At 37.7% G+C, this 26,472-nt stretch overlaps 1 protein-coding gene across 4 annotated transcripts in view; it reads left to right on the forward strand.

Moving 5' to 3' along the window:
• Positions 1 to 25,331, forward strand: part of ANKIB1 (ankyrin repeat and IBR domain containing 1) — a 155,148-nt gene extending 129,817 nt beyond the window's left edge. For 3 of the 4 annotated variants that reach the window (XM_065938579.1, XM_065938578.1, XM_065938582.1), the window contains 10 exons: positions 53 to 183; positions 4,574 to 4,708; positions 5,667 to 5,753; positions 5,838 to 5,904; positions 7,618 to 7,763; positions 8,747 to 8,925; positions 9,750 to 9,801; positions 15,365 to 15,479; positions 16,408 to 16,541; positions 16,894 to 25,331. In XM_065938579.1, coding sequence (XP_065794651.1) covers positions 53 to 183; positions 4,574 to 4,708; positions 5,667 to 5,753; positions 5,838 to 5,904; positions 7,618 to 7,763; positions 8,747 to 8,925; positions 9,750 to 9,801; positions 15,365 to 15,479; positions 16,408 to 16,541; positions 16,894 to 17,631 — 1,784 coding nt within the window. In that variant the 3' untranslated portion in view covers positions 17,632 to 25,331. The remainder of the gene's footprint in view (positions 1 to 52; positions 184 to 4,573; positions 4,709 to 5,666; positions 5,754 to 5,837; positions 5,905 to 7,617; positions 7,764 to 8,746; positions 8,926 to 9,749; positions 9,802 to 15,364; positions 15,480 to 16,407; positions 16,542 to 16,893) is intronic. The other variant, XM_065938580.1, reaches the window with a different exon arrangement.
• Positions 25,332 to 26,472: the final 1,141 nt, after the last annotated feature.

Consider the following 26,472-nt stretch of genomic DNA (forward strand, 5'->3'; position numbering starts at 1 on the left):
GAAGTTGTACACTAAATTGTTTATTTTTGTATTTGTGCTTAATACCCCAAAGTCGTGGGAGTCAGTGAAGCTTATGAGGATGCTGCCAATTGTCTCTGGTTGTTAACTAATTCCAAGCCTTGTGCTAATTGTAAGTCTCCGATACAGAAGAATGAGGGATGCAATCATATGCAGTGTGCTAAGGTAAGTTAAAGAGGATTGTACTTGCTTTGCGGTTAGAACCTTAATTTGATTGTGAATCCAAGGAAAAATACTGTAAGCATAAAAATCTTGTCTTTCAGAGTGATTCTAGGAGATTGTATTCTACATTCTTTGTTAATTAACATAAATGTTGATTTATATTACTAAATTTTACAGTCATAGTGAATGTTAAAAACAAAGATAAGGATTCGATGGTCCTGTTTACGTCAGAGATGCCGGAATTCTTGATCCTGAGAGAGTTCTGTGTATTTGTAAATGTGTAAATGATCAAGTACTACCTTACATAGAGATGTTACAAAGCTTATTTTGGAGCATACTGCTTAGTCTTAAGGTTCAAATCAGGCCCCAAGCAACTCCTTTAAGCCCAAATTTAAATCCTGTATAAGAAAAGTGCCCAAAGCAGTGTGCACTCTTTAGATTTGCTAATAAAATCAATTAAATAAGTAACTCATTACTATATTGAAAGTGAAAATGTCACTTGGCTAAAAATTAATATACATAATTACTTTCAAAAGGCTACCCTCCTGACCTGGTTGCACAGAAAGAAGCTACTATATTTAAAACAAATATTCTAGAAGTTAATATTTTATTAACCCATGCCTACTTTCATGACCATTTTTAATTGTATTGTCTCAGTTTTTTTCCTTTTCCTTGGAATTGCCATGTATATAAAAATATTTATTTAAAATTATTGAGAGAAGAACAATATAATTATTCTGATTTAGGATGTGAAAGAAACCCATACAGTTAAGATTTTGATAAAAGACATCAATATCTTCTCTAAGTACTTACTGATTTTTTTACCTTGAAACTAATGATGATTATTACTATGACTTCAAAAATAATGACAGTTACCAGATGGTTTTATATTATAATAAATTAACATGAGTGAATTGTCTTAGTGAGACAGCAGTGATTTCCTCAGAAGAAAAACTTTGTACACAGTATTCTGAATGCTCAGGAGTGCTTGTTAGTTCAGCTGATCAGACCAAAATTCTTTCATTCATATGCAGTTGTGTTTCCAACATTCATATTAGTTTTTTTCTTGGACAGTCTGATACAGACTACATAGATGTGTAAAAGAAAATTTTTTACACAACAAAAGGTTGACCATAAAAAATCAACAGCTGGAGTACTAATAAAAAGACCAAATCCAGCGTTACCTTTATTTCAGTCGTGGCCCTCACCAACAGTAAATAGTTGATAAATACATATCAAGTAAATAAAATTTTCATGAACTAATCAGGCTAATGATACAGGGTAACTTATCTTAAAGTTTGCTTAAGTTTCTGTTATATATAAAAGGAGCACTTACTTACATTCTATAAGAATAGTCTTATTTTTGTTGTTGCTCAACATTTTTTAATAGTTGATTTAAAATTATATGTATGTAAACACATACCTATTTCTTATGGTCAGTATTTCTGTACATTATCAAATAAAATTTATTTCCAGCAAACTCAGGCCCTGTCCTATCTCATTCTAGCAAACTCAGGCCCTGTCCTATCCTATTTTTTTTAATTGAAGAATAATCACTTTACAGAATCTTGTTTTAGTATTTGCATTCAACAGAGGAAACTGATGAGTAATTCTTTCATTCTTATGACATAAAAGGAGACATCTAGAAAGTGAAAGTTTTTATGCTTTTAGAGTGTTTTCTTTTTAACTATTAAGGTAGAACAAGAAGTCATATGTAATTGAATCCATATTCTAACACAATGACTAAATGATAATATACCTTTATTAATTCTTCAGTGTTTGTTATTGCTCAATAGATAGTTTTTACTATCTGGAATAAAATTGTGAAACATTTTAAAAGAATGATAGATTTGGCAATATAAAAATAGGTTCATTTTTTCAAAAAATTCATTTCCCTTTAGATGATTTTTAGGAAACTATTTAAATTTTATATTCTTACACATTTTAAATCACTTGAAATTTGATCTGACTCTGTGAAAAATTTATATCCTGCAACTAAAAAATTACAGATTATCAAAGTTCTATTTTCTTTTTCTTATCATAGAATGTAAAATTTCTTATCATAGAATGTTAAATAATAATAGATAATTTTGCTCAACTCTTTCAGATAAATTTGAACTTGAACTTGAAATGGATTGATTTTCTAAGAAAATTTAATTTATTAAACTAACCCTAGAAGAAATATCTGAACAAATTTACTCCCCGGAAGAGTTTTTTTCAACGTCTTCTTTAAAAGCAATAAAATGAGCAGAACTTTGATATGAGCACTTGATAAATATTGAATGTGTATGTGTATGTGTGCACGCACACACTGAGTCATGTCCAACTCTTTGCAACCCCAAGGACTGTAGCCCGCCAGGCTCCTGTGTCCATGGGATTTCCCTGGCAAGAATACTGGAGCGGGTTGCCATTTCCTTCTCCAGGGGATCTTCCAAACCCAGCGATCGAACCCACCTATCTCGAGTCTCCTGCATTGGCAAGCGGGTTCTTTACCACTAGCACCACCTAGGAACCCCACTGAAAGTATAGATCAGTCTTATTTATGAATAACAATGAATGAGTCCTAAATAAGATATTGGAGGAGAAAATACAGATGTTAGCAAATATAATCCAGCAGAGTGCATTAGAAGAGTAATTGACCATTGGTTATATCAATGAAAAAACATGTTTTAAATTTTTTAAAAAGGTAATTAGTCACATGGGGTTTATTTCAGGAATATAAGAATGGCTTGATATTTAAAAAGCTATTACTGTACCTCAACTTAGTAGATACAAGAAGAAAAATCATGTAAATTTTCTATAGATGCTAGAAAAGCATTTAACAAGAACTCAGGAATGCATATCATTTTCCTTTTAAGTATGATAAAAATAAATTTACCTTAGTCCAAAAATTAGCATGGTATTTAGTGGGAAAACTAGTGGTACTCTCCTAAAATTGAGAACAACATAAAAATGCTCTCATCACAAATATTATTAACATTGGACCAAGGATACCAGTCAACATAATTCAACAGTGAAAAGAAATTGAGGATGTAAAGATTAGAAATGAGGTAATAAAATTGTCTTTTTTTTACAGACAGCATGATTGTATACCTAGAAAACCCACAAGAATCAACTGAAAAACTATTGCAAACAATAAAAATTTAATTAGCTAGCAGAATACAAAAGTAATACACAGAGAGTAATAGCCTTCACGTGTTCCAGCAACACCCAGATAGAGTATATGCTGAAAGAAAAGTTTTCCTTTATCTAGAAAGAAGCTTAAGAAACGGGTAAGAGTACCTGAAGAAAATGTTAAGACCTCTGACTTTAGGTCACAGAAGCCGACAAACAAATGGAAAGCTAACAAAGTTCTTAGAAAGATTGAAACAAAAATACCAGCAGGTTTTATTTCTGCATCTAGACAGGTTAATTCAAAAATTCATATGGAGAAACGAAGTAAGAGCCAGAAAACTATGAAAAAGAACAGTGAGGAGGAACTATCCTTGTCCAAATAGTAGGCCACACTATAAAGGGTCAGTAATTAAAACAGCATAGCTCTGGCACATGAATCTACAGATCAACGAAAGAAAGCCCAGAAAATAGATACATTCATGGGGATTTAGTGCTGGTAAAGGAAACATCACCAACCAGTAGGGAAATGTGAGCTGTGTAATAAATGATACTGAGACAACTGGACAGCCACGTGGACAAAAGTTTAATTCATACTGAACGGATGAAAGATGTAAATATTTTTTAAAAATAACCTGTAAACTTACCACGAGAAAACGTCTATTTAAATTAGGAAGATCTTTCTGACTCAAAATCCATAAGCATTTAAGAGAAAAAAAATCGATATATTTTCATACTGGAATGCTCATATTTTTACCATTGTTTGCAAGTTATAGTAATTAAGAAAGAATTTTTTTTAATGAGAAATAGGTTTTGCTAGATGTTCTGATTAAAGACCTTTTTGACTTATTCCTAGTTTCAAAACCAGTTTGTCAAAGTCAACAGAAGTTTTCAAATACACTCGTAGAGCTTTAGAGACCAAAGTAAGATTGCTGTGCACGTGAAAAATGAAACATTTGTCAGTATCTGTTTCTGTTTTTTGGAAAAAGTATCATATTGATATTTTTAAAGATTTCTTGAGATTACTTAATAATATTATTTATATTTTAATTTATCCTTACGAACAATAATTTTAAACTACCCCTACATCTTTCCATAATGCAGATAAGGCCTTCAGAGAAGACCTGAAACAGAGAGCTTGTCTTTGAGAAGGTTTGTGTCCCTGGTCACACAGGCAGGATTGTTCAGTCTCAACAAATTGATTAAGAATTGGAAAATAATTTGCATACCAACATGGGGAGATATGTTTGCACATATTTTTTTGCACATGTTTCTTTTGCAGTGCAAGTATGACTTTTGCTGGATTTGTCTGGAAGAATGGAAAAAACATAGTTCTTCCACTGGAGGATATTACAGATGTACTCGCTATGAAGTCATTCAGCATGTGGAGGAGCAATCCAAGGAAATGACTGTGGAGGTAGAGAAAACTGTTTAAGCCAAGACCTCTGGTTAAGCCACTTAATACCAGTGGAAGTATTTTGCATTTCTTCTTTTCTTACCTTTATTGTAATGAGGCATTAAATTCAATACACTTTTAAATAGCTTTTAATTTAAACAAAATGGCTCTTTTTTTTTTCTTGTTTGTATGGGTAATATAAGAAAAGACATATATCCCAGCATATCTCTAAAATGACTTAAAAATAATTTTAACATTATATCAACAATATGATATTGTTATTTCATACAATAAATATCTTAGTCTGCTTGGCTGCCATAACAAAATCCCATAGACCAAGTGGCTCAAATGACAAAAATGTATTTTTCACAGTTCTTGAGACTACGAAGTCCAGGATCAGGATCTGTGCCAGTTCAGTTTCTGGTGATGTCTGTTCCTGGCTTATGGACAGCTGTCTTTTTACTGTGTCTTCACAGTGAGGAGACAGAGCAAGCTCTGGTGTCCCTCCATCTTCTTGTAAGAGCAGCAGCTCTGCTGGCTTAGACCTCCAGCCTCAGGACCTTGTTCCACCTTTATCACCTCAGGGTGATATCACAGGACCTGTTTCCAAATACAGTCATGTTGGGGATTAGACCTTCAACATGAATTTGATGGGAGACCCTTTTCGGTCCATAGCAATAAACAGTATAATAAAACACTGAAGATGTGATGACCATAGGGCTTGAGAGACATATTTACTTCACACTCTGGGAATAGTGGGTTCAGTGGTTTGTCACAGATAATACAAATGCAAGACTTTATTCTGGAAAGCATTTAAAATCTACTGGTTATTGTTTTCTCAACAAAGCAAGCAACAAATTTGTATGCATTACTATCTTTTACTAATAAAAATTTTTTGTGTGGTCAAAAAAAGTCCAATTTTAATAGCTAGTACTTTTGTTTGTATTATAAAAGTCCTTTGTGTACTTCTGTTTCTTAGGCTGAAAAAAAACACAAGCGATTTCAGGAACTTGACAGATTTATGCACTATTACACAAGATTTAAAAATCATGAACATAGCTATCAGGTATGTCCTATATCATCTCAGATGTACTGAATAATACTGTTGTGAATAAGAAAGAAAATGATGTGTTTATTTCTATTCCTTTAGTTAGAACAACGCCTTCTTAAAACAGCCAAAGAAAAGATGGAGCAATTGAGTAGAGCTCTCAAAGAAAGTAAGTTATAAGTGATATATGTGACAGTTAATGTAAAGTATCTGTCATGCCTAAGTCACTTCTTTGGCAGGAGACTAAGGCCCTTAAAGGAATGTGTTATCTCCATTAGCTCATTTGGTAGCTTGAAGCTCTTTGAAGTCCAGAGTGCAGTTTAGCATTTGAGACCTCTGATTAGGTTTTCCACCTGGGTTACCTCATCTGCTCCTCTTAGTGCAGCCTCCACTGCTGGCCGGTAAGCACACAGCATGGTTTTGCTTACTCAGCACCGTGGCCGATGCTCGACAACGTGGGCAAAAGTGTATGACCGAAAAGGCATTCCTGACCTAGTCAACAGAGCAGGACTCACAAGCTGTCTGGTTGCATGACTAACTCCCAGAAATTCTTGAGAAATTTAGCAGAGTGCCTTATGGAATGGAAGTCAAGTGCAGATTTGGGAGAAAATCATCTCATTGGTAAATAATGGACATTGGAGTCAAAAAGCAAGGTCATGAGATATCGCTTACTTACGGTTCCTAAAGTGGAAGTTCAAAAAGAAAATCCCTAAAAATGGATTGAATACTATTTACATAATTAGAATATAATAAATACCTCACAGTGACTATACAGCATACAGGTTCTGTCATGTCTGTTTTAAAAAGTCATATTTTTAAAATTATCATAGCTTATATATAAAAGGTTTTAAGCCTAAAATGCAGTCGATCATCTTTATGTTTTTTTGGTCCATTTTATAGAAGTAGTGAGTACTAACAGCCTTTTCATGAGAATAACTTCCTTATAAAAACAATAACCGTAAGCTAAATAGCTTAGGATGGGACAAAAAGCATCAATAACAGCTTTATCTCCTTGTTAATTACTAGTTCTTAGACCATAGTAATGACAACTATATCAAGCCAATAGCAAACTCTTAAAGTGTTAATTGTCCACAGTAAAAATTGAAAGAAAAAATCCTCAGAGGTTGTACAGTATGTTCTGTCACCGATGTGTCCCTAATACTTAGAACAGTGCTCCAAACATGTAAATATAAAATAAATATTTGTAGATTTGAATTGCTGCTTCTGTTCAACCTTTTGGAGGTTCTAGACAGCATAGTAAGATGTAAGAAAGAATCAGAAGAAGATTAAGAAAGGAAGAAATAAAGCTGCTCTTCCCACTTCTGCTCTTTCTCTCCTTGAAGGGTTCGTTTATTGCTAATAGCATTCGCTACCCAGTAGTTTTCCCACGATGGATCTTTTACCTTACAGTATCATTTTTGCAGAATCGTAATTTATAATTAGACTCTTTTTTTTTTTTTTGAGGACCTAGCAAGGCATTTGTTCTAAATCATGATAAGCAAAACTCTGCCATGGACAGCCTGAGAAACTTAGTGAAGCCGGGACCCTTTGAGGTGACCTGAAGCTGGATTTGTTTACAGGCGGGGTGAGAGCAGAATCCAGGGTCATAGTGTGCCTTCCTTTAGGACTGCATTCCTGGGCTACTGCAGGGGTGTGCTCTGTTCATAAATGTATGCAACTCACATAAATGCAAAATGTATGAGTTTTACATAGGTCTTTAGTCTGAGTCAAGTCAATTTTATGATATAGCTTCTTCAGTTTCTTCTTAGAGATTTGTCCCTTTTTTTTTCACCTTTCTTTTAAGAAAACTTAGTCATTTGATTAATTTTATAACAGCGTATTTGCAAAAAAAATTTTTTACGGTGCCTGGTTTACTTTATAGCTGAAGGAGCCTGTCCAGATACCACTTTCATTGAAGATGCAGTTCATGTGCTCTTAAAAACTCGACGCATTCTTAAGTGTTCTTATCCATATGGATTTTTCTTAGAACTTAAAAGCACAAAGAAAGAAATTTTTGAACTCATGCAAGTAAGATATCTTTTTTTATTAAACTTAAATGTAGTTATGATGAAAAACAGGTTTTCTCCTTTCTCAACTGCTTTATAACTAAGTTTTATCTTACTAAAGTGTAATTAACAGTTTTGTTTCCATTTTTAATATGGTTTTTACATAAACCAAAAGTTATGGTAATAAACTGAAATTTTCTTTATGTTTGAATTTGTCACTATGCAGATTCGAGTGAGCTCTGAGCTAGACAAGCATTTCCTGCTACACTTATTTATTTTAAACTGGTTGAGGTTGAAATCTGGTCTGATAGAATCTTATCTTCAAAAATGAAACTAACAGCATCACTTACTAGATGAGAAAATTGGTATTTGCCAGTTCGTTTTAACAGTGCAACTGAAAGAAAAACTTAGAGCACTTTTAAAAATAAGTAAAACATTTAAGCCAACTGACATGAGTGTAACCAACCAAGTACATTATACATTCTTCTTTTTTTGAAGTAACTAAATTTTCTCCTCTTGATGCGGATGTTTTTTTCATCCGTTTAAACTCCCGTCTACTAATTTATGTCTTATATTTCTTTCAGTGCTTGATATTCGTATTCTCCATGAGGTCTTCCAGACCTAGCCCCAGATCCCAAAGGTTTTGCCTTGCCTCACCTTCCTTCAGCATTTACATAAAGTCTGTGCCATGTGGCCTTGCACTTGCATGTATAATGCTTTGAATTTTATTAGTTCTTTTTCTCACAGACAAGTTATAAATTTTTTTTATACAGCTGCTGTACTCACTACTACTTCGTAATCCATACCAACTACATTGCTATAAATGCCTGTTGAATGAATGCTGTTTTCCTAAAACTTACATGTTAAATTGGAAGTTACTATGAAAGTTGGATTACTTTCTGATTTCAAAAGAGAGTTAGATTTAACCAGATAGACGCTGAATTTGCTATTGACTTACCCATTTATCCTATAATCTTTTTGTTTGCGTGTCTTTTCTTAACATAGACAGACCTAGAAATGGTCACTGAAGACCTTGCCCAAAAAGTCAATAGGCCTTACCTTCGCACACCCCGCCACAAGATCATCAAGGCGGCATGCCTTGTACAGCAGAAAAGGCAAGAGTTCCTGGCATCAGTGGCTCGGGGAGTTGCTCCTGCAGACTCACCGGAAGCTCCACGACGCAGGTAAAAAGGATACACACTGTGAACCTCACCCTAGCAGCCACAGAGGCAGCAAGTGTATTTTTTGTCCAACTGGGATGCATATTCCTGAAAGTTACTTATACCTGAAATATGGATAGCTGATAAAAGTATATTAACTTCTTTTTGGTGATTTTTTTTTTCTTCCAGTACTATTTCTGTTTTTCTTGTTATTTTTTGTTGGTCATTCTGTAGTTTCTCAGACTAACTAAGCTAGGTAAATTTCACACTTCAATGAACTCATAATTCAACAAGTATTGTAATGTGCCATTTTGATAGTCATAAATATCTTAATGATGTAGAATTTGGAAGCCTTGCCAAATTGTTATCATCATACTTGCATTTTCTGGTAAAAAGTTGTGAAGAAATTAGAAATCTGATGTTAGTAAAGTTTTGTAAGTGATCCACATACTCATCCATTAAAGAAAAGTTGAGTTTGGTTGTTTTATTTCAGACACTTACACTGCCATTATAAATTAAAGCATATTTTCTTGCTTGTACTAATTTTAAGCATTAGAAATTCCTTGGACCCTTATTTTTATATAAACACTCAAATATAGAAGCAATCATAAAAAATACTCTGGTATAGCATGGTGATTTTTAATTGTCCACCGTTTTACATAAACATAAAGCAACAGAATTTGAAAAAAATAATGAAAGAAGTATTTTAATTATATTCAGTAGTTGATCTTTGGTTAAGCAAGTTCCAAGCAAAGGAGTTATAAGTAATGTTCAAAGAACAAGGGTCTGATTATTTGTACTTTGTTGTACTGATAATAAATCAAATGGTATGTTTAATTTCCTTGTAGCTTTGCTGGTGGAACATGGGATTGGGAATATCTAGGATTTGCATCACCTGAGGTAATTGTTTTATGGGGGGTTGGGTTGGGTTGGGTTAGTTATAATTTTCCTTAGTGCAGTCCTGCTTATATTTGCACCCTCATCTGTTTATTCTTGCCTGGAAAATCCCAGGACAGAGGAACCTGGTAGGCTACAGTCCATGGGGTCTCAAAGAGTCAGACACAACTGAGCAACTTCACTTTCCTTTTCATTTTTTCTATTTTCTAAATATCCCTTTGAGGCTGTAAACAGTGGTTTTTTTTTTTTTTCTGTCCTTTATAGTAACAGTGCCTCAGCCAAGCCTACATTTACCTTCTTATGGTATTGAATTATCATCACATTATTAAATGCATACCCCCTCTTAAAATTTTAATTACTGAATTTTAATTATGGAAGGCCAACTTACAGGGTACATTTTTGGAAAATATCTTTAACAGAAATAGGAATTTTATTTATTAGAAATGCACTTCTAATTATAATATTACTTGTTTCAGTCTGAATTTATAAAAAACATAAATACAAAATCTATTTTTTTAAGTTATTCAAACAACCTGTTAGAATTGATTTATAATCAGTTAGGTGAAAGCTTAACATTAATGTTTTATGCAGAAAGAATGCTTTGATCATTTGCTCTTTGCTTGTCTTTAAGATTTTCACAATCTTCTTGTTTTCATTGTTGTTTTTATATCCCATTTTAAAATAGGAAGGTCCTTAATACTGCAAATAACAATAAAAACACGATAAAGTGAAAATCTTAATCACATTGCTATTTTCTGAGATTTAAATTGCCACTGTCAATGTTGAGTCTGATTTTAAATGGTTTTAGCAATTCTCTCTACTTTGGTCTTCATACAACAGTATAACATTTGACACTTTGATATAATCTTTTAATTTAATTCTTGTAAGGGGGAAGGACAAACTATGAAACCTTTATCATTTATAGCCCATATAATAACTGCAACTGAAAGACAGTGGAATTGATTATTATTCGTAAATGACTGTGGTGTATTTAAATCAGATATTTTCTCTTTTCAGCTGCTGAGAATACTTGCAATCACCTGTGGCCTTTTGATATTGGCAGATATATCCAAACAGCATTGACCTGAGGAAAAATTTGTGCTTAGAGCTCTGATACGAAAATTTTAAAGTCACTTAAAATTTTAAAACATTTTTGATATATTAATGAAATTTCTATTGTAGAACAAATTATGAACCTTTTCTTTACTTGAAACTATACTTTAATATTTCTGTGTTATAATATAATTTCAGCTTTGAGGATAGTTTGGAAAATTTCTACCTAAAAGGAGGAATAAACAACCTTCAGTTTTCAAAAACAGAGTACAAAGATTTCAGTATCAAGGTAGAAACACAGTAGAGCAAAAATATATTCACAATCAGGTATGCATCATCTTGAGACTTCTGACTAATGGCAGTAACTTAAAGAATTTCAAAATATTTGTCTTTGAATATTGAGAGCCTACTAATATGACTGACATAATTTCATTTTAGTAAAAATAGAGAAGCTTTTTATCTCACGTGTGAATATTTCTAAATAAAATTATTGAATTCTTGTTCTCCAGGGATTGAAAAAATGTGAAATTGTAAATAATATTTTATTCTTAAAAATAATTTAACTTTTTTAATCTTTAAGGCCTTTGGCACATTGAGCACCAAGGTTTTGTGTAAACATTGCAAATTCTAAAACATTGCAATTCTAAAGAATTACCATGCAGTATGAAATTTTAACATTCTTCATGTGTGTGATTATCAAGCATCTGCCAAAATTATACCTTTGAAACGTAGCTCTTGTTGCCAAACTGGAGAAGACTTTGAAGTTGAATTTACATTTTTGTTAAAGTTGATTACATCTTACCCTTCCTGAACTAAAGTGGAGAGTCACTGGCCAGCAGCAGTATCTGTTTGGTGCCGCTTTGAGGGCTGCGGCTTCCCTGGTGGCTCGGTGTTAAAAATATGCCTGCCAACGCAGGTGCTCCCTGAGACATGGGTTCCATCCCTGGATTGGGAAGAGCCCCTGGAGAAGGAAATGGCAAGTCACTCCAGTATTCTTGCCCGGTAAATCCCATGGACAGAGGAGCCTGGTGGGCAACCGTCCACAGGATCGCACAGAGTCAGACACGAATGAGCAACTGAAACAGCAACAAAGGCAGTGGAGCCCAGAGGAGAGAGTGTGATCGAGATGTCTCAGGGACACTAGAATTCAAGGTCTAACCCTGTAACTTAAGGTCAACTTAGGATGTACCTTCCTTCGTTTCTCATCCTTCAAATGTGGATCATGATGTCTACCCCAGGGAAGTTCTAGAAGGATTAAAGCATCTGCTTAAGTCACTGACAGAACTGGTGTTCAGTAAATGGTGGCTGTTATTATTTACAATAATAAAAAACTCCTGGCAGTTTTTTCCCCTATAAATCCTAGAACTTCTCACTCTTCCCTGTTGCCGTAACACTCTCAAATAGCCATAACACTCTCAAACCATTTGGAGTATTTTGACTAAAGCCTTTCATATGCTTACCTGGAGATCTTAGGAATCCATGGAATTTTTCAGATAAGTTTAATATTATGAAAACAATTTTTTTAAAGTCTACTGCATGGTGAGAGAATGCTGTTTGATTTTTATCAGAATAATTGTAACAAGTTTCTTTCACAGTTGTTTTTCAACTATTTAGTTTTCTTCAATGGAAATATGTATATATTCAATGTGTATATATATATTCAATATGTATATATATATTCAATGGAAATATGTATATTCTATGAAGTAGTTTAATTCTAAATAACTTTGTACCATCACCAAGTGTACAAAGTAAATAAATTCTTCCTAAAGATAAATCTCAAGTTCCGTCCAGTTGCTCAGTTGTGTCTGACTCTTTGCAACCCCATGAACCACAGCACACCAGGCCTCCCTGTCCATCACCAACTCCCAGAGTTTACCCAAACTCATGTCCATTGAGTTGATGATGCCATCCAGCCATTTCATCCTCTGTTGTCCCCTTCTCCTCCTGCCCGCAATCTTTCCCAGGATCAGAGTCTTTTCAGATGAGTCAGTTCTTTGCATCAGGTGGCCAAAATATTGGAGTTTCAGCTTCAATATCAGTCCTTCCAATGAACACCCAGGACTGATCTCCTTTAGGATGGACTGGTTGGATCTCCTTGCAATCCAAGGGACTCTCAAGAGTCTTCTCCAACATCACAGTTCAAAAGCATCAATTCTTCTGCACTCAGCTTTCTTCACCGTCCAACTCTCACATCCATACATAACTGGAAAAACCATACTGGAAAAACCATAGCCTTGACTAGATGGACCTTTGTTGGCAAAGTAATCTCTCTGCTTTTAAATATGCTGTCTACATTGGTCATAACTTTCCTTCCAAGGAGTAAGCATCTTTTAATTTCATGGCTGCAATCACCATCTGCAGTGATTTTGGAGCCCAAAAAAATAAAGTCAGCCACTGTTTCCACTGTTTCCCCATCTATTTCCCATGAAGTGATGGGACTGGATGCCATGATCTTAGTTTTCTGAATGTTGAGCTTTAAGCCAACTTTTTCACTCTCCTCTTTCACTTTCGTCAAGAGGCTCTTTAGTTCTTCTTCACTTTCTGCCGTAAGAGTGGTGTCATCTGCATGTCTGAGGTTATTGATATTTCTCCCGGCAATCTTGATTCCAGCTTGTGCTTCATCCAGTCCAACGTTTCTCATGATGTACTCTGCATATAAGTTAAACAAGCAGGGTGACGGTATACAGCCTTGATGTACTCCTTTCTTGATTTGTAACCAGTCTGTTGTTCTGTGTCCAGTTCTAACTGTTGTTTCCTGACCTGCATACAGGTTTCTGAAGAGGCAGGTCAGGTGGTCTGGTATTCCCATCTCTTGAAGAATTTTCCACAGTTTATTGTGATTCACACAGTCAAAGGCTTTGGCATACTCAAAGGCAGAGGAACCAGAGATCAAATTGCCAGTATCTGCTGGATCATCGAAAAAGCAAGAGAGTTCTAGAAAAGCATCTATTTCTGCTTTATTGACCATGCCAAAGCCTTTGACTGTGTGGATCACAAAAATAAATCTCAAAGTGGCGTAATATTTCGTTGCCGTCTTTGTCTGAGAAATGTGGTAGTGCTTGGTGTTCCTGTGGACCATGATGACGCAGTCATCCAGTTTTAGATCATCGGCCTCCAGTAAAAGAGGAGATGCCTCAGCTCAGCAGTAAATTTAAAGAACCTGGTTAATCTCTCTGGACACTTGTAGTATTATGTTCATTTATTTCTAACCTGATAGGATGCCTTCCATTCTTTAATTAGAGTCCAGCTACTTACATAGATAAAGAAGAATTTCACCTGAGTCATACGATGTGAAAGTTTTACTGGGATTATAAAACTTATTCTCATTTATTTCTGTTACTTTCACAATATAATCATATTGAATATTCTAGAGTAACTAGATAATCATATAATCGTAGTAACTAGATAATCACGAATCAGAAACTAAAATCATATTTTAGTGTGTATCACTCAAAAATTCTACAATGATTCTCAAAATTAGCCTTTTTATGCTGGTATCAAGGCTTCTCTGGTAACTCAGTCAGTAAAGAGTCTGCCTGCAGTGCAGGAGACCCGGGTTCGATGCCTGGATCAGGAAGGTCCCCTGGAGAAGAAAATGGCAAACGATTCCAATGTTCTTGCCTAGAAAATCCCATGGATAGAGGAGCCTGGTGGACTGCAGTCCATGGGATCACAAAGAGTTCAGCACAACTGAGCGACTAACACACAGATGCAGGTATCATCTACACTGGTCTGTCTGTCACTAAAGTCTGGAAAAGGACATGTGTACCCAGATGATAGCACATAGTCCCAGGTTCTGCCTCTGGTGATAGCAGACCCACTTAAAACTAGTATTACAAATGTGAAATAGACTTGGGGACATTTGCCCACATCTGTGTTCTTCCCATATGCTAAATTGAAACACTTTGCCTTGCCTGGGTTGTAGATCACCCCACATATGCACTAACACAGGAAGGAAGCCAAGTAGTACCTTATTTTAAAGATAATCTCATATTCTTTTTTGCAGTGAATATGGTTTGTAGTAGTCCCAATGAATACCAAATCAATCAGTCTACAAGTACCTAACTGTGTGTGCTTTTATTTTTCCTTTTTTTTCTTCTTGTTACATATATCACAGTCCTTTTTTAAAAACCAGACTTTCACAGAGGGCCTAACTCATATCAGTAAAATTATTCTGGTATTAGTTATAACTTTAGATAACACGATCCAGGCACATGAAATGAGGCTCAGTTATGATCTAGCATTGGCGCTTGCAAGTATTCCCAGTTTATTCAGACAGTTATAATGGCTATGTAAAGTTTTTCTTTTCCGTTTTCTTTTCCATTGGCAACCTTTTTTGTTTTCCTTGGCATGGCAAAGCCTGAAGTTTCCTTTTCTAAAGCCAAGTGATTTTATAATATGTGTATAAAATCACACATTTTTTTTCCTGGAAAAAAAGTGTATGTTTGGTTTTATTTGCATTTTAAAGTGTGCATGCTCTCCCGTATTTTATAACCTGTGGTTTATGCAGGAATATGCTGAATTTCAGTATCGGAGGAGGCACAGACAACAGCGCCGTCGAGGAGATGTGCACAGTCTGCTGAGTAACCCTCCAGACCCCGACGAGCCAAGTGAAAGCACTTTAGGTGAGTCCTTGCATTGGGTTTGTTGTAATCTCTTAGTTCTCTTGCATGTCTTTGTAAAAGTGGCTAATCTAAATGTTGTGAGAGAGTTTGTAATTTAGATATACAGTCAGCATGTAGGTGCTTCTAATGTTACAGGATGCAGAAAACCAGGGCGATTAAGAATATAGAGAGTCAGACAGACCTGAGCTCATGACTCCAGCTCTGCCGCATGTCAGTGTGAAACTTGAGTCACTTAGCCTCTCCAGGCTTTGGTCTCCTCATTCTAAAGAAGCAGTAACAGTAGTGTCACTCTGTGGACTTATTGTGAGCATTAAATGAGATAGTGCATGTAAAACCCTTAAACACTAATAGCACCTAGCGAACACTTGATAAATTGTAGTTGTTGGTTACTCTCAGTGTGTTCATGAAATATTTTTCTCCTAACCTCAGTTCTCCTGTCAACATTTTTAAAATTTCTAGTAGTGAAGATAAATTATCATCCTTTAAATATTAAATTGTTAATTCAAAATCTTCAAACCACAGCAGTGTCAGCAGCTCATCTTTAATATATCAGGATCGACAGGCCTAAAGATTAGCTTTGGGGGCTATTGTAACTTGCAATTTCTTTAGTTTTAAGAACTCTGAAAACTAAAACACCTTTTTTGTTGCCTAAGGGGAAGAAAACGAACACTTGGTAGCACTTGCCTTTGTGAATAGAACTATGTATAATCTAAATAAAGTTGTAAAGACCGATCATGAATTTGAAATAATTGTGTTAGATATATATTGTTGCCTGTGGTGAGACAATATGGATGAAAAATCTCTGAAAGATGACGTGAACTTGTGACCCCGGGTTTTCACCAGCACTCAAAGAGAAGTCGTTGATTTAGTTAAAAAGATGCGTGAGACCTGATGTGACCAAACTCTGGCGCCGCTTGCTTTGAAACAGATCTCCCGGACGGTGGCGGTGGCCGCAGGCCGGGCGCCTCCGTGGTAAGTTCTGCATCTATGAGCGCGCTGCACACCTCCTCCCTGCGGGACTACACACCTGCCAGTCGCTCCGAGAACCAGGACTCCCTTCAGGTAGCCTTTCTGGGCGGCTTCGTTGCCCCTGCCTTCTGCTGTTTCTCCCTTGAGCCTGGCTTCCTATTTTTACTTCTGTTGCTCTCCTTTTTCTCCCTTCCCTTCCACAGTCTTTGCTTGAGAGCTGTACTACAGGGAAAGATTTTTCTATTTCAGATTTACTCTTAAGTAATTTATTTTCCCATTATCATGGGCAAAGAGAAAATTAAGATTCTAGTAGGTCAAAAAGTTCTTCTGTATAAATAGAGGTACTGTTAATTATCTGTTTAGTAAAAGAACAGTGGCAGACCTCACTGGGTTCAATCATTTTTCCTTTTAAATTTTGAAGTAGTTTTACTTTCTGTTGCCTCAGGCTCTGAGTTCCTTGGATGAAGACGATCCCAATATACTACTTGCAATACAGTTATCTCTGCAAGAATCTGGGCTGGCCATCGATGAAGAAAGTACAGACTTTCTCAGTAACGAAGCATCCTTAGGAGCAATAGGTACCTCTTTACCTTCCAGACTGGACTCCGTCCCCAGGAACACAGATAACCCTCGAGCCGCGTTGAGCAGCTCTGAGCTGTTGGAACTTGGTGACAGCCTCATGAGACTAGGAGCAGAAAGAGACCCATTTTCAACTGACACTCTGAGTTCCCACCCTCCCAGTGAGGCAAGAAGTGAATTCTTCCCCTCATCCAGTGACCCTGACTCAGCCAGCCAGGATGCCAACATCAATGACAATCTTCTTGGCAATATCATGGCTTGGTTTCATGACATGAACCCTCAAAGTATTGCTCTGATTCCTCCAGCAGCTACAGAAATCAGTGCAGATTCTCAGCTCCCCTGTGTCAAAGATGAGTCAGAAGCTGTGAGGGATGTGGAACTGATACCTCCAGAAGATTCAGTGTTTGAAGATGCTGCGATCAGTGAAGGGAGAGGAACCCAAAGAGAAGAAAATCCTTTGGAGGGAAATATTCTGGCTGAGGAAGCAGCATCTCGAGCTGGCGACAGTGGTAATGAGGCCGCCAGCAAGGGGGATGGTTCCGATGTTTCAAGTCAGACACCTCAGACCTCAAGTGACTGGCCTGAACAAGTACACTTAGTATGAACTGCACATCTCGGGGCTCTAGTGAATTGCAGGTACAGATGGTATGCTAGAGGAGTATGCTTTATAGAGACTTGATCCACTTAATTTCAACTAATTATAAACCACTGACATTAGGATTAAATATGAAGGAGTTCCCTTGAATGGTATAGCTTCATTTCTGATTTTAACCTGACAGGGGATTTCTTGTGTATTTAATTGGATAGCTTTTCCCCTTTATGCTGACAGACAGAAGAGCAGGAGAGAGCAACACAAATGGAATAAATAGCTTAGATTCCACATCTGAAGAAAGTTCAGTCCTCTGTTTCGGTCAGTAGTACTTAAATTGAACATTAAATGAAAGGCTTACTCTCTAATCCTTGGGTGGTTTTTCCTTTAAAAAAGAAAATACTGAAAGTTTTCTTCATTTCAGAAGTTATTTTGGACAGATCTAATAACATTTCATTCCTCCATCTCTCTGTGCTCTTCCGTAACTTTCCTTCTGCCTTCTTGTCTGAGCGGTGTGAATTGAGGTAGCCAGGGCTTCTCTTTAACGCTACATCTACCACGGTGTAATTAATTTTAATTTCACATGAATCAGAGATCTCTTTTCATGTCTATTTCCAGTCCACATGTGCCAAACTGACTCGTGCGCTAGCAAGGCGTTCAGGTGTGCGGTGTCCGGAGGGCTTCCAAGCAGTCTCAGCCTTCCTGGAGGTAACCGGTGCCACTTGGTAGCAGTGCTGTTCCGGAATTTAATGGGCTTTTGTTGCCATGGAGACTGCATTTAAATAAATGTAGCCTGTAGCTTAAGTTAACGAAATCTAATGCTGCTGTTCAAAACAGTTTATTTTAATATTAAAATACAGTTGATTAGCAACAGCGGTGCTGTATTTTAAGAGACACTTTATTGGAAGTGCAATCATAGTTCTTTGTTTTCACAATTTTACAGTGCATTCTAATTACTAATGGGTGCAATTACTTTTAATGGTAAGTGTTTTATAAAATAGAAAAAAAAGTGGAGTTTTCATGAGTTATAGTAAATCCCACAATTATTAAAAAAAAAAAACTCAGTAAAGCATCCTGCGCAACATGTTACCGTGCCTTTGCCTCACCTCAGTGGGTAGTTGCCAGTCAAGTAAGTAATTCCAACTTCAATGTCTCTTCTGAAGTAACTATGCTGTATGAATTGCAAAGACCTCCATAAAACCACCCATGGCCTTGCCTTTACAGTAAATATAACAACTAAATGTCCAATCGGTTTGTTTGACTAAATCGCAAATGCTGACGTGTTTGTTCTATTGCACAATACTCATTTGCTGTGTGATTACTGTTTAGTGTTGAAAAAAATCAACTTCCTAGTTATCAGTGTCTTACTGTGAAGAAAATGCTGGTCTTAGTTGTAATTAAGATACAGTGGTACAGTGTATAATTAAACTAGAATAAACTGTTGGAATGGCTGTTTTACTTACATATTATGAAAACTAGCATAACATAAGCAAAATAGATATGCAACACTCTGTTTAATGTTCTGCCAGATTCTTATCAGAAATCTACAGTTACCAGAAGTCTAGTACCAAGTTTGTACAGGCAAGTCCTGGGCTGGGTGAAAGTTTGTGTTAGTATTAATATCCACATGAGCTGTAATTAACGATTTTTGATTACTTTTTGTTCCCAAACCCTGCTTTTGAAATTTCCTTGTACTTCGAATCGTATGGCTCAGACATTATATTAGAGTATTTAATATTCCCCTGTTCCCTTAGGATAAACTGTGTAGGAATTGCTCCTGTGCCATGGATATCGGAAGTCCACATTGGTTTTTATTTCCCCAGCTATCAGAAACATTGATTGATATCAATCCCTATTAAAATTAGTTGGGGAAAATACTACCTTTATCTACAGTGTATTACTGTATATGAAACTGAAATAGTCCATTAAAGGATTTTTTTTACAAATTTATTTTAGATTGAAATATCAACACCAGTCGGTTTTTAGGTCAAGCTGTAGCTTTTCAGTAGGAGGAGTCTGTGTCGCGTGGAGGCGGCTTGAGAGCCGCGGTGCAGTGAGGAAGAGCGCCGTGTGCCGCAGTGTAGTCGGGGCTTCTGGGTCCACACTCTTGTGCAGTTCCCTGTGTTTCTGTGGTCTCTCCTGAGCATGAAAACCATCAGTATCCAATTTGTATTTCCTTGGTACATATTTTAAAAACACAGTCACTGACTTTACGATTCAGAAATAAAGTTTGGCAAAGCCTATTTTGTAAACAAGTTAATTTTATAATGTAAGAAAAAATTACTCTAACCTTGACTTGTTATTTGCACTTTCATAGTCTATACTTGATACATTCCCACTTTATATACAATAGGATTCTACAAACGTGTAGATGTTTGGCCAAATGAATGCTGTTAATAATATGTAAAATTCTTTGATTAAACATTTATTACTTAAACTACTTCACTTTTGTCTCATTATAGACTTTGTTTAACCAAGTCAGGAAGCTAATCTTCTTCACATTAAATTCCCTCTATATGATGGGGTTAATTTGGTTCTTACATGTAATAGATTAATTCCTAATATTTTTTATACTAGCCCACTTACTGAGCATTTTATACCCCAGAGATAAGCCTAAAACTTTGCATGATAATGTGTTAGAACATTGTGATTTCAGCACTCATTATTTTTAATCACTGTAACTTTCAGAAGAAAACTTATGGTTTTTCCTTGAAGTCTCTAATAGAAACGTGGAAAAAGAATTTTAAGGTAGCTTGTGAAATTGCCTAGGATAGGAAAATTTTTTTATGCCATATAAATAGAAATGCCTGCTTCTCAATCATTTTATTTTTCTTTCCCACCTAAGTAATTGCAGCAGCCCCCGGCATCTGAACTTCAGTGCTCAGGCACAAGTCCCAGACCCCCAGCTGGCACGGCGTAAGATGTGCCCGTGGTAACCTCTGAGAGTCGTTTTGCTTGTGCCTGTCAGTTTGTGGATGCCAAGCTTAACTCCAGTGTCCGTGTGCTGAATTATTCTTTAAGTGTTGTTTATTACAGCCACTGATCTCATTTCTGTTCCCTTTTTAGTCCTTGGATCATGTTGCTTAACCGTTAATGACATTAAAATCTGGTGGCTCAGTGGTAAAGGATCCCCATGCCAGTGCAGGAGTAATTTCTTCGGTTCGATTAATGGGTTCGATCCCTGCGTTGGGAAGATCCTCTGGAGGAGGACATGGCAACCCACTCCAGTATTTTTGCCTGGAGAATCCCGTGGACAGAGGAGCCTGGTGGGCTACAGTACAGAGTCACAAAGAGTCGGACTCGACTGAAGTGACATAGCACGCACTGTGGCTTACCTGTTATGAAATTATAGCCTCAGACTTACTGAAATTTAGTCATAATTTTAAAAGTTACAGTTAGTAAATCACTAAAGAGTAAAATTTTAGAATCTAAATATTACATGATAATACAAATTTGGGTTTTTTCCTTTTTAAGGCTGAAATCAAACTCCACAGGAGAAAAGTGTTGATGTGCTTGGCTGTGGGGCTGAGTAGTAGTTGTATCTCAGTCCTGGGCTGTGGTTGTAATTACAGGATTGTAACCTAGCAACAATATGTTACTGCCTTGTCAGTCATTACCCCCTTCTCTCCAGTAGATTTCTTTCTGGAAAGATGCATGTGATCTTTCTTCTAGGAACTGGGACTAGTCATGCTTAAAGAAAGATGGACCGGAAGAGTTTCCTAAATTTACCTCTCTGTTGCACTGAGGACTGACAAGTGGCTGACAAACTGCTGCTGCTGCTAAGTCACGTCAGTCGTGTCTGACTCTGTGCGACCCCATAGACGGCAGCCCACCAGGCTCCTCTGTCCCTGGGACTCTCCAGGCAAGAACACTGAAGTGGGTTGCCATTTCCTTCTCCAATACATGCATGCATGCTAAGTCGCTTCAGTCGTGTCTGACTCTGTGCGACCCCACGGACAGCAGCCCACCAGGCTCCTCTGTCCACGGGATTCTCTAGGCAAGAATACTGGAGTGGGTTGCCATTTCCTTCTCTTGACCAACTGAGTGGTGGCCAAACTTTTGAAGAAATTATTCAGTCTTTAAAACCGTAACTTTAAAATATTCCTGATCAGGATATAGATATCAGTCTACGGCCATACCACCCTGAATGCGCCCGATCTCGTCTGATCTCGGAAGCTAAGCAGGGTCGGGCCTGGTTAGTACTTGGATGGGAGGATATAGATATCATCTCTTAGTCAGCCTAGCCTTCACAAGGCATCAGTTTACAGACAAGCTGGGAGGAAGATTCATGAGGAATAAACAGAATACTGTACAGAAAATGGTAGTTATGAGATGAGACAGTCCAGCTCTCCTGGGCCTCTGAAGTGCCTACACATCTTGCTGAGTGTGCCAAGACTGCAAGGCCTGATTAGGGCTTTGCCAGAGCCACTTCTCAGCATTTATATCGCTAGTAAGCCTGGGGACGAGAAGCAGGTTTGCTGTAAAAGTGTTGGATTCCTTGCACTCTGCTGGTCAGCTGTGACACAGACCACTGCATGCTTGGCATTCATCCAGGCCTGCAGTGTTGCCTGTGGGAACTCACATAAATATGCTGACACTCCCTCTGCGTGCTGCACACCCTGAGTGGTAGAGGCCTTTGTCTCTGATAAGGATCCTGTGTCTTCTGTTAGCATCCACAAAACTGACAGGCTAACTTGCTGGGTAAAATCAAACCTCAGACCTGATTGTTTCAGCAGCAAGGATTGGAATGCTGACAGAGACACACTTTTCTGGAAGGTGAACCATTGGGCCAGGTTTGGGAATATTAGATTCCCTGGAATCAGTCTGGTAGTCAATACTGTCACTCGAGACAGATTAAAGATGGGGGGAGGATAAGTGTTCCCACTGGCCTAGCTTTTACTGAACAGGAGTTGAGTTAATGATTACAGGCTGAATGGTAGAAATAGGGTTGAAACAAACTGTCCAAATGTGCCTTGATTGTTGCTGACTCCGGCATGCAGACAAGAAGGAATGTTTTCATGACAAAGGGCCAGCAGTTCCTGTGAGGGACAGAAGGTGCCGAGGCCTACAGAGTGAAGAAGAAAGGAACCCCTAGACTGTAGTTTACTCTGATACTGGCAGGCATCACCACTGCCATAGGAGAGAGAGTTGTGCAGATCTTCAGGCACTGCCAGGGAGCAAGGGGTGGGGTTAGGGAAAAAAGACCAGAACAATTCAGTTTCCACCCCAGCAGCCTACCTTCCCCACCCCTGGCTTCCTTACCCTCTCAGCTAAGGGACAAGGTGATGTGGCATCCATCCATTTGCCACCTTTTGTTATATAGCTCCTGACTCATGCAGTTCAGACTCTTCAGCTCGGAAAAGGGCGTTTCTCCTTAGTGGAGAAGGGAGGCTTCCCTTATGGTGGAGCTCTTTGGCTGATTGACTGTCACGCTGCTCCCAGCTCTGAAGGTCTAACGGAATTGACGTGTTACGTGCCCACAGGTCCCTGTCTAAGTGTCAGCTGGGCTGTTATTTAGGAACTGCTACATGCCTCAAGGTGAGAGTGGGGCCTGAGTCCCTCCGCGTTCTGCTGCTTTGTCTCCTCTCTGGTGGTCCAGCTGTTTCAGTATGATACAGAGGTCCAGCAAGAGAAAGGGAAATCACTCCTTTTGTTAAAGACTTGGTAGCAGCCCAAGCCCTCAAGCCATTTCCCAGCATGACATTGCAGCCTGCCTGACCCAGCCACCCAGTACTCCAGTTGGCTCCTAGGCTCTTCTTGAAACTGAAACCTGACCCCTGGAGGCCTTGGGAGTCACTGACGTGACATCTCCTCTTTGGGGTGGGTTGCCTGGCAACCAACAGCGACCCAACAGGCCTTGCAAGTCAAACAAATGGTAAGTTAGCAAAGCCAGCCTGACTGCTGCAACAAGTATTTTGACTACATGAAATATCAGTAGCTATCTTTGGGGGGATATTTTGTGTATATCTTCACTTCCTAAAGAAAAGCCACTGGCTTCGTCAGGGGTCTCAGTCCGCAGAATGCCTGGGTTTGGTTCAGTTGTTTATTAGCAACTTTAGGAAAGCCCAGCAATATTTTCCTATAGCTGTAAATAAGTCTGAAATTGTGAAGTATTCTAAAAATATGGCAAGGCAAAGGAACTGAAACAGCCAAAACTATTTTGGAAAAGAAAAAGTGGGAAAAGTCACTCTACCCATTTTCAAAGCTACAGTAATCAAAACTGATACTGATAGAGGGATAGACACATACATTGATAGAGCAGAGAATCAAAAATAGTCTCCTTCCCACATCATCAACTGATTTTGACAAATGTACAACAATGCTACAACAGAGGAGGGACAGTGATACTAAATAAGGCAGTCAAATATATGAATCACTAAACCGCACACCATACAAAACTTGAACTAGATCATAGATAATATAAAACTTTTGAAAAAACTTCAGAAAAAAGTAACAATATCTTTATGTTCTAGATTAAGCAAAGGGTCTTACACTTGGTACCAAAAGCATGAGCCATAAAAGGAACAATTTATAAATTGGGCTTAATCAAAATTTATAGCTTTGTTCTGCAAAAGACCTTATGAAGAAGATGAAAAGTCAAGCTACAGATTGGGAGGAAATGTTTGCAAACCACATATCGAGAATATATAAAGAACTCTCTAAACAGTAAAAAGATAGACAATCCAATATAAAATGGAAAAAAGACATTTCAGCAAAGAGGATGTTTAGCTAACAAATAAGCACCTGAAAAAAAAATGTTTAACATCGCTACTCAGTAGGAAATGCATGTTTAAACCGTAGTAAGACACGCTACTGGAGAAGGAAATGGCAACCCACTCCAGCATTCTTGCCTGGAGAACTCCATGGACAGAGGAGCCTGGCGGGCTACAGTCTGTGGGGTCGCAGAGTCAGACACAACCGAGGGATTAACACAAGGCAGACTACACATGTACCAGGATGGCTAAAATGATTAGTAGTATCACCACCAAATGCTGCCAGGGATGCCGCTGGATCACTCATACACTGCCTGTGGGGATGTAGGACAGGACAGCCTCCCTGGGAAATAGCTGAATCTTTTTTCTAAAAACTAACTACACTAACCATATGACCAAGCATTTGCGCTCTTGGATATTGTTAACAGAGAAGTAAAAATTTAGGTGCACAAAACCTGTACACAATTGTTCATAGCAGCTTTATGCCAAACCAAAATGTCCTATAGTAACACCATGATTTACTGCAGTAAATGGAATATTTAAGGGGTGAACTAGTGACACAGCTTGTAACAACTTGAATGGATCTCAGGGGCGTTCTTATCAGTGAAAATCATCTCAGCATGTCACACACTGTATGGTTTCATCCATTTGCCACTTTTAAATGACAGAATAATAAAGATGGAAACAAATCGGCGGTTACCGTGAGTTAGGGATGTTGGAGGGGAAGGGAGCTATGTGTGCGACTGTAAAGGGATAGAAAAGAGAACATCTTTGTGGTGATGGAACAGTCTGTATCTTGGTTACAATAGGGGCTACATGCGTTTACATGTGGTAAAATGACAACTATACATACATACTGTACCCAGTGTGAGTTGGCTGGTTTTGATATTGTACATTATGTAAGAGGTAACCACTAGGGGGCAAGAGTACTCTCTCTGAAGTACCTTTGCGACTTTGTGTAAACCTATAATTATTTCAAAATAAAATTTTAAAAATGTAAAAGGAAGCAGGCTAAATTTGGTGTGTGTTGTACGTTTACTGACCCCTGCTTTAGCGCAACAATCAGATAAACGTTAATTACCTCAGTGCATTATGAGTTATCAAAGTGCTACAACTTGCAAACCATTGATGATTTTACATTTTCAGCAGTTGATTCGTTTCAAGGACTTTGATTAAGCAAAAGATGCCAAAACTGCCAACATTTGTGTCAAATACATGGCACGGCATTTGGGCCATTGACATTCTTTAAGTGACATACCACTTAAAATGCCATTAAAAATACCGTTAAAAATGCCATGGCTAACAGCCTAGTAGCCTTTAACGTGAGTAGTTTCACCAGGGTCCATTTGTGTATGATAGATTTGCTCAGCAAACCATGCCCAAAGCTAAATGAGGGTTTACCCATTTGGGATAACACAAAGAACAAAATCTAAAAGTAAATTTTAGGCCCAGCATTTGTGAGCATTATGAAAGTATAACCTAAATTTTTCTATGGATTCTTTTTCTTTAAGCTTCCATTGCCCCATTCTGGACACCTTGGGTTGACTTTACAGATGTGCTACCCATCACAGAATTTGGGACCACTCCTGACAGATTTTCAAATCATGGACTGTCTTCTCAAAAGATGAATTTCTATCCTTGAGAACAAAGTAATCTACTCATTTCATAGACTGACCCTAAAAGGTATGTCTTGCTCAGAGTCCTTGTGAAATGCAGAAGTCAAAAGTGTGTCATAGAAGTGTTCAAATCTGTTTTAATTGAGTCACCACTGAGTCACCACCACCACCAGGCCTTCCCTGGTGGCTCAGATGGTAAAGAATCCTCCTGCAGTGCAGGAGACCTGGGTTTGATCCCTGGGTTGGGAAGATCCCCTGCAGGAGGGCATGGCAACCCACTCCAGTATTCTTGCCTGGAAAACCCCGGTGGATACAAGAGCCTGGCTGTCCATGGGGTCGCAACAAGTCAGACACGACTAAGCGACCATCAATATAAACAGAGTATAATGACAGACTTCTATGTGATGGCGCATACAGTAGAGTTAGAGTGGGCTGTGTTGGGAGCATTGCTGAGGCAACAGAAATGCCTAATGTGGTGTGGGGACAGCAGAAATGTCAATGGAGAAATAAACTGACCAGGTGTCCCT

The sequence above is a fragment of the Muntiacus reevesi genome, chromosome 6, assembly GCF_963930625.1.
Source record: "Muntiacus reevesi chromosome 6, mMunRee1.1, whole genome shotgun sequence".
Lineage (NCBI taxonomy): Eukaryota > Metazoa > Chordata > Mammalia > Artiodactyla > Cervidae > Muntiacus > Muntiacus reevesi.